Source organism: Bison bison, unplaced genomic scaffold (assembly GCF_000754665.1).
Source record: "Bison bison bison isolate TAMUID 2011002044 unplaced genomic scaffold, Bison_UMD1.0 scf7180017864479, whole genome shotgun sequence".
Lineage (NCBI taxonomy): Eukaryota > Metazoa > Chordata > Mammalia > Artiodactyla > Bovidae > Bison > Bison bison.
This window is the reverse complement of record NW_011495039.1, coordinates 3,626,282-3,633,803: the sequence shown is the minus strand read 5'-3', so window position 1 is coordinate 3,633,803 and position 7,522 is coordinate 3,626,282. Positions and strand designations below refer to the sequence as shown.

Sequence of the window (7,522 nt, the reverse complement as noted above, 5' to 3'; positions counted from 1 at the left end):
CAGAATGGACTGGTTGGATCTCCTTGCAGTCCAAGGGACTCTCAAGAATCTTCTCCAACACCACAGTTCAAAAAAGGCCATAGAACACAATTAATAAAAAATAAATTGTTTTAAAATAGAAATTTTATTTTCTGTTTTATCATTGAAAATTACCCAAATATCAATTAGAAAATAGTTTACAGTGATAATACAAAATTATTTTACAAAGGGAAAAATGTCTTAACTTTTTGCATATACATAAAATCATACTGCTGCTGCTAAGTTGCTTCAGTCGTGCCCGACTCTGTGCGACCCCATAGACAGCAGCCTCAGGCTCCCCCGTCCCTGGGATTCTCCAGGCAAGAACACTGGAGTGGGTTGCCATTTCCTTCTCCAATGCATGAAAGGGAAAAGTGAGAGTGAAGTTGTTCAGTCGTGTCCAACTCTTAACAACCCCATGGACTGCAGCCTACCAGGCTCCTCCAGCCATGGGATTCTCCAGGCAAGAGTACTGGAGTGGGTTGCCAGTGCCTTCTCCGAAAAATCATACTACTGTATTCTAAATTACTAAATAAAATATAGCTATATTATAATTATATTAGTTCAATAATATTTTATTAGAAAATGTACCCATCATAAAAATACCATTTGCCTTTTATGAAAATATTTAATTATACAATAAATGTTGGTTGAATTCATTGTGAAGCTTATTTGAATCTGATAAAGCAGCTGTTCACTACTGCTATTATAAGGCAATTTTTAAATGCCTATATATGACCCTCAACTTTGTTTTAAATACACATACCTATTTTATGTATGTCAGAATTTGAGTTTCAAGAATTCTGTATTATAAAGAAAACAGTCATCACAAAATTATTGACAAAGATCTATATTCATGCTACCTATAATATCAGAATTAACAACATATTATCATATTCCCGATATTTCACTATTCAAGTATTCATTATTTTATTTTATTCTATTATTTATTTTATTTATTATTTATTTTATTTTATTATTCATTTATTTTATTCTATTATTTTAAAGTAGTTAACTATATCAGCCCTCCTAAGAAGTCAATTATTAAATGAATGAAGTATTAAGATATTGGATGAGTGAGGGGAGTCTACTCTCTAAACCCTAGAAATTTAGTTGTCGAATATTTTATTTATTAGTTGAAAATGTTTCACCCCAATTCATCAATGCTCAAACTAAGTAATACATTGATCAATAATAGATGTTCTTTAAAAAGACGCATTTTGTGTCTTAGTTTAATGCCTGTTTACGAACAGCTTCAGAGGTATATACTCCTCAAATATATTAAAATACTAGGTGTTTTTTGAAAATGATAACAATTTATCAATTATTAAAATAATCAGTGAATTATTAACAATTTATAATTATGAACATAAATATATTAATAAACCAATACATTTTATTATATAACAGGAAAATAAAGAACATTCAAAGGTAATGCATGTAAATGACATTTTATTTCAGACGTAAGGCAGCTGTTCTGGAAACTTTCCGTTGCTTGGTGTTCCTAATGCTCTGTAGATCAGGTCATCTGAAGCCTTGCCTCTCTTCTTTGTCATTTGCTTTTGAGGTAAGATGTTTGCTTTAGATAGCTGTGGCAGGATTAAAAATTGGTTGCGTATTTCACTCATCCATTCAACAATGTTGTCTGTTTATTCTGTGACTGTTACATGTGGGGGATTTTTACCCATTGACTTACAGTACTTACTTGTTGTGTTCCTCAAGCTAGTTAATATTGTTGAGTCTCAGTTTTTTGTTCTCTAAATTTGGCTTGATATCATTAACCTTCATAAAGCGGTTGGACAAATTGCGTCACATGATGTTTATAAAGAAATTAGGCCATATAGTTTTTTCTCAACAAGTAGTAAAAGTGATTTTTACAAAAAAGTTCTTGGCAGAGACTGTGCCATTTGAAACTTTTCTTTTTTAGGCTCTTAAGTGAAAATTGTGATTAAGATATTTTGTCCAAAAAAAAAAGAGAGACATTTTGTCAAGTACCTGCAAATTAAAAATTCTTTAGAAATAATATCATTAATGTCATTGAGATCTTTCTACAACTGAAAATATGTTTAATTTGACCTTGTGTTTTTAGGAATAAAACTTGTCTTCTAAGAACTACATAGAAACTTTGAATCCATATTTATGACTTCAGATCTTAGGTGTCTGTTTAAAATGTTACTTTTATCACTAATGCTTTAATGGACAAAGTTTTAGTCTTTTAAATTTAAGGTTATATCATTTAACTTTGGTGCTAAGAAACCTGCCAACATCCCTGGAATGTGTGTTGTGTAACCTAATTTAAGCATGAAACATAAATGCTAACATTTTCTCCAATGTTAATGGAAAAATTGAAGTAGACACTTTCATAACTGAGTAACAGTTAAAAGTTTGGACCAACTGTTTGGAAGAGAATTCAGTGATATGTGTCAAATTGCAAATACTCTTACCCTTTGATCCAACACTTCACTCCTAGGAATTTATGCTACACAAATGATATACGTGTGTGAATTAATGTATATGGAATATTAGTCATTTGTAATGGAATGCTGAAAACAGTCATTAACAATCATTAATGTCCTCTTAAGCCATTAATAGGAAACTGCTTAAAAATTATGGTTAACATAATGAAGAATATACATTTGGCAGTGGAAACAGGGAAGTCTTTAATAACAGTATGGAGCATTTGTTAAAAATACATATATATTTGAGCTTGCTCCATCATATGTATGGCCTTCCCTACTGGCTCAGCAGTAAAGAATCTGTCTCCAGTGCAAGAGATTCAGGTTTGATCCCTGAGTCAGGAAGATCCCATAGAGAAGAAAATGGCAACCCACTCCAGGATTCTTGCCTGGGAAATCCCATGGACAGAGGAGCCTGGAGGGCTACAGGCCATGGGGTCGCAGAGTCGGACATGACTTAGCGACTAAACAACAATAACAACAGGTGTGTGTGTGTGTGTAAATATATATACATATATATATATATATAATGGAGAGAGAAAAAAGAAAGAATAAAACAGGATACAGGAGAGTCTGTGAAGTATGTGAAGCGTGCTGCCGTACAAAGCGCATTGTATAAAAATGAGGAAGGGGAGTAAATGCATATAAATATTTGTGTATGTTTGCAAATATTTCCAGAAATATAGTCAAGATTCTAATAAGTGGTTGCCTGTGGGAAAGTGAACTGTGTGGCTTGAAGAAAGGACTAGAGGAAAGATTATTCATTAAGTTAATATTTTTGGTACCTTAAACTTTCTGAACCATGTAAATATATTTCTATTTCTAAAAGTATCTGAATTAAAATGATTAAGCATTAAATCTTAGAATCGGTATATTGGATATCATCTAATCTATGTATTTAAATAGGTGTTAAATAAACTTTATACATCTACATATATTTTGTTTCTTGAGGTTACAACCCAAAATTGAAATGAAAAAGCATAAACTGTACATGTTTAATGAAGTTTAGAAATATAAATGCCAAAAAACCTTAAAATCTAAAATCATAGCATTTTCACATTCTGTAGAAGGGAAGATATTCTAATTGTAGGGATGAAGCAGAGTAATTCCACTTAATAAACCTACTTGGGTATATTGTGATAGTTTATCTTAAATGCTCCAAAACAATGAGAGAATGTAGGTTCTTAAGTCATCCATGTTGTAAATGTGAAAATATATGATTACAAAAACACTGGGGTTTTTGATGGTGGGATGGTGAAGGATCCAACTTTTGACTGGGATGAAACCTAGGGTTGAAATGCTATCTCTTCACTTAAGTTAGTCAGTAGGTGAAAGTGAATGTTAAGACTTGAGCCACATTGTCTAAATTTGATTCCTGGCTCAGGAACTTACTGGCTGTGTGTGTCCCTGCACAGTTACTTGATCACTTAAAGATACTTAGCCTTAACTTCCTCATCTGTAAAGGGAGAAGCTAAATGTCTATCAAATAGGGTTTTGAGAATTAAATGTGACAATCTATGTAAGAAATTTAGTACAGTGCTTAACACATAGTACATGCTTAATAAACGTTCAGCTCAGTTCAGTTCAGTCACTCAGTCGTGTCTGACTCTGCGATGCCATGGACTGCAGCACACCAGGCCTCCTTGTCCATCACCAACTCCTGGAGTTTACTCAAATTTATGTCCATCGTGTTGGTGATGCCATCCAACCATCTCATCATTGGTCATCCCCTTCTCCTCCTGCCCTCAATCTTTCGCAGCATCAGGGTCTTTTCCAGTGAGCCAGTTTTTCACATCAGGTGGCCAAAGTACTGGAGTTTTAGCTTCAGCATCAGTCCTTCCAGTGAATATTCAGGACTGATTTTGTTTAGGATGAATCTCCTGGTAGGATCTCCTTGAAGTCCAAGGGACTCTCAAGAGTCTTCTCCAACACCAGAGTTCAAAAGCATCAGTTCTTCAGCACTCAGCTTTCTTTATAGTCCAGCTCTCACATGCATACATGACTACTGGAAAAACTGTAGCTTTGACTAGATGGATGGACCTTTGCTGGCAAAGTAATGTCTCTGCTTTTTAACATGCTAATGTTAGGTGCTATTATTATTATTTTATATGAACCTAAGGATCCCTTGAAATAATTCTTTTGCTTGTCACAAGATCCAAAATCAAGTTTGGGAACAACTGACATGGGGTTTGGAAGAAGCAACAATGTTGACCATAAAATTATGGTTGTGAGTTCTTAGCTTGATACTCACTTTGTTGGACATTGGATTTTGTGCCCCAGATCGTTTACCTGTAAGATAGGTTTAATGAGAACTAATGTGCATGGAACTTATACTATGTTCTAAACGGCATATTTGCATTCTTCCATTTAGTCCTCATATCAAACTCATGATGTAGTAACTATTATTTATTTTTATAATGGCAAATGGAGTAACAGCTTAACTCACTGTCTGAATTCACATAGGTAGTACGCAAAGAAGTCAGGATACAACGCAGGCAGTCCGACACCACAGCTCTTGACCACTGAGCAATGCTTTCTTCTGTGTATGGACAGCAGTACTCAGCTATCTGAAGGGGTTTAGATGAAATTTCAGATGCAATGTAGCAAAAGTACCTTGAAAAATGTGGAGAGCTAAAAGGTCTTATAGATTTAACTGCAAAGTGTTTTGAAAAGACTCATAGTATGAAAAAGTTGCCCCTGAATTATCTTTGGTTTATGATTCAAGGAAGGGAGAACCATGGCAAAATATTTCCAGAAAGGCACACACCTGGCCACTTCTTCAAGAGCAGGTATTGCCTGCGATTTGCCACTAAAACATGTCCTTAAAGTGGTGTAATAATGATATCTACACCATGTGGCTCAGTGGAAAAATTGAATGACACAGAGAATTAGGAAGCACTTGATACATTTTAGTTATCATTATTCATATTGCTATTATTATTGTTATAAAAAGTATTTGCACTACCGGTATCATCATTAAAATATATATTTAACCACTGAATTTCCAAGATTAAACCTGAATAAGTCTTCTGTGACTAGAGGTCAATAACTAGATGGTAAAGACTACACAAGTATTTTGTTATCAACATTTTGTACCTGGCGATCTGTTTTAAAGTTCAAAAAATTAGAAACAGTTAGCAATTCTTATTTCTTAACTGTGAATTTGAAATTTGTGTTTTCCTCACACTTTTATATCTTAGAAATTTATGTACATCTTTGCAATTTATCAGAGTTTTACTAAACCAGTTCTTTGCACCCACAAACTGTACAGAAACCTAATGCATGGCTTCAGTGACTCCATTCAGTATAAATTAGGAATGAGTGACAGGAATGATTATCCTACAAGGACACAGTGTTCTCATCAATTTTCCTTGAATCTATCACTAGAATAACTGACATTGAAGTAATTAATCCTCTCTTTCTTTTATAAATCAGTGTTGTATATGTTGGCAACATCAGCTAGTAGCTCTATGACTTCTATATTTGTCTCAACGACTGGTGGCAGGTTGTTATATTGCTTTATTATGTAAGCTAAATTTCATAGGTGTGCATGACAACAGTTCTGTACTAAACAGGCATACTGCCGGTCACACTTAACGGCTAAAAACTCATGTACACAAGCATGCACAGACTGGAGAACTGACCTTAAATTATTTTTCACTTAGATTGTAAAAGAGCTCTTAGGTAATTACAAGTCAGAAATACAAAGGAAAATTTGAATCTGATCCTGTGACTTCCTATGGAAGTTTTTGTCCTCTTTAGCTTGGATCCACAGAACATTAAGTAAGGGTGTGGTTCTCTTGGTATTTATAAATAAAATTTACTGCTGTACCAGTACACAGTTGTCTGTCTAGTTTGTGCAGTGATGAGTCTGTGCCCTTGTACATTTCTCTTTGGATAGATCAGTCAGTATCTTGACTGACTCACATAATTTTTTCTTCAAAACTTGCTGCTTTATGGATACGATATTTGACATGAAAGCAATCCCTTCATTCTTTTCATCCCTCATTCCTCACTCAGATAAGCACACACATTTTTTTTTTCTGTTGACTCAGGTCTAAGATCACCTGTGGACTTGTGATAAATTTTATCAGTAGGTTTAAAGGTGTCTAACCTTACAGACACTTAAAGAGAAGATAGCAAAGTGAAAGATGAGTAGATATTTTGATAAGTATATAGGTATATAAGATAATGAGAAATACTTGTTTGCATATATTTTGATACTATGTATATTTTGTTTCATGTAACTTTTTATTAAGGAGATAGTTTACAATACTGGGAAAAAAAAACATTGAAGTCACACAAATCGAAGCTCCAGCTCTGCCAGTTGGTTTTATGACCTTGAGTGATTATCTAAAATAACCACACCTTAGTTCCCTCCATGAAAAAAGAGAATAAAAAACATATGAAAGTTGATTTTTATATTCAAAGGAGTAAGAAGATAGTCTGTAAAACTACCATAATATCTGGCATGTAAGTAATAATTGTATAACTTATCTATATATACATATAAACCACATACATACATTTAAAATAATATTTTGAGGACTAGGTTATTTAAAGCAATGAAAACATGAACCTGATAATATCTGCTTATTCAGATCAGATCAGTCGCTCAGTCGTGTCCGACTCTTTGCGACCCCATGAATCGCAGCACGCCAGGCCTTCCTGTCCAGCCCAACTCCCTGAGACTCACGTCCACTGAGTCAGTGATGCCATCCAGCCATCTCATCCTCTGTCGTCCCCTTCTCCTCCTGCCCCCAATCCCTCCCAGCATCAGAGTCTTTTCCAATGAGTCAGCTCTTCGAATGAGGTGGTCAAAGTACTGGAGTTTCAGCTTTAGCATCATTCCTTCCAAAGAAATCCCAGGGCTGATCTCCTTCGAAATGGACTGGTTGGATCTCCTTGCAGTCCAAGGGACTCTCAAGAGTCTTCTCCAACACCACAGTTCAAAAGCATCAATTCTTCCGCGCTCAGCCTTCTTCACAGTCCAACTCTCACATCCATACATGACCACAGGAAAAACCATAGCCTTGACTAGAGGAACC

General features: G+C 34.8%; 1 protein-coding gene across 1 annotated transcript in view; it reads left to right on the top strand.

The window, feature by feature from the left end:
* The window catches only part of AGMO (alkylglycerol monooxygenase), a 214,853-nt gene extending 208,611 nt beyond the window's left edge, over positions 1 to 6,242 (top strand). The window contains exons 12-13 of the mRNA XM_010862154.1: positions 1,480 to 1,585; positions 4,938 to 6,242. Coding sequence (XP_010860456.1) covers positions 1,480 to 1,585; positions 4,938 to 5,000 — 169 coding nt within the window. The 3' untranslated portion in view covers positions 5,001 to 6,242. The remainder of the gene's footprint in view (positions 1 to 1,479; positions 1,586 to 4,937) is intronic.
* The last annotated feature ends 1,280 nt before the right edge of the window (positions 6,243 to 7,522 follow it).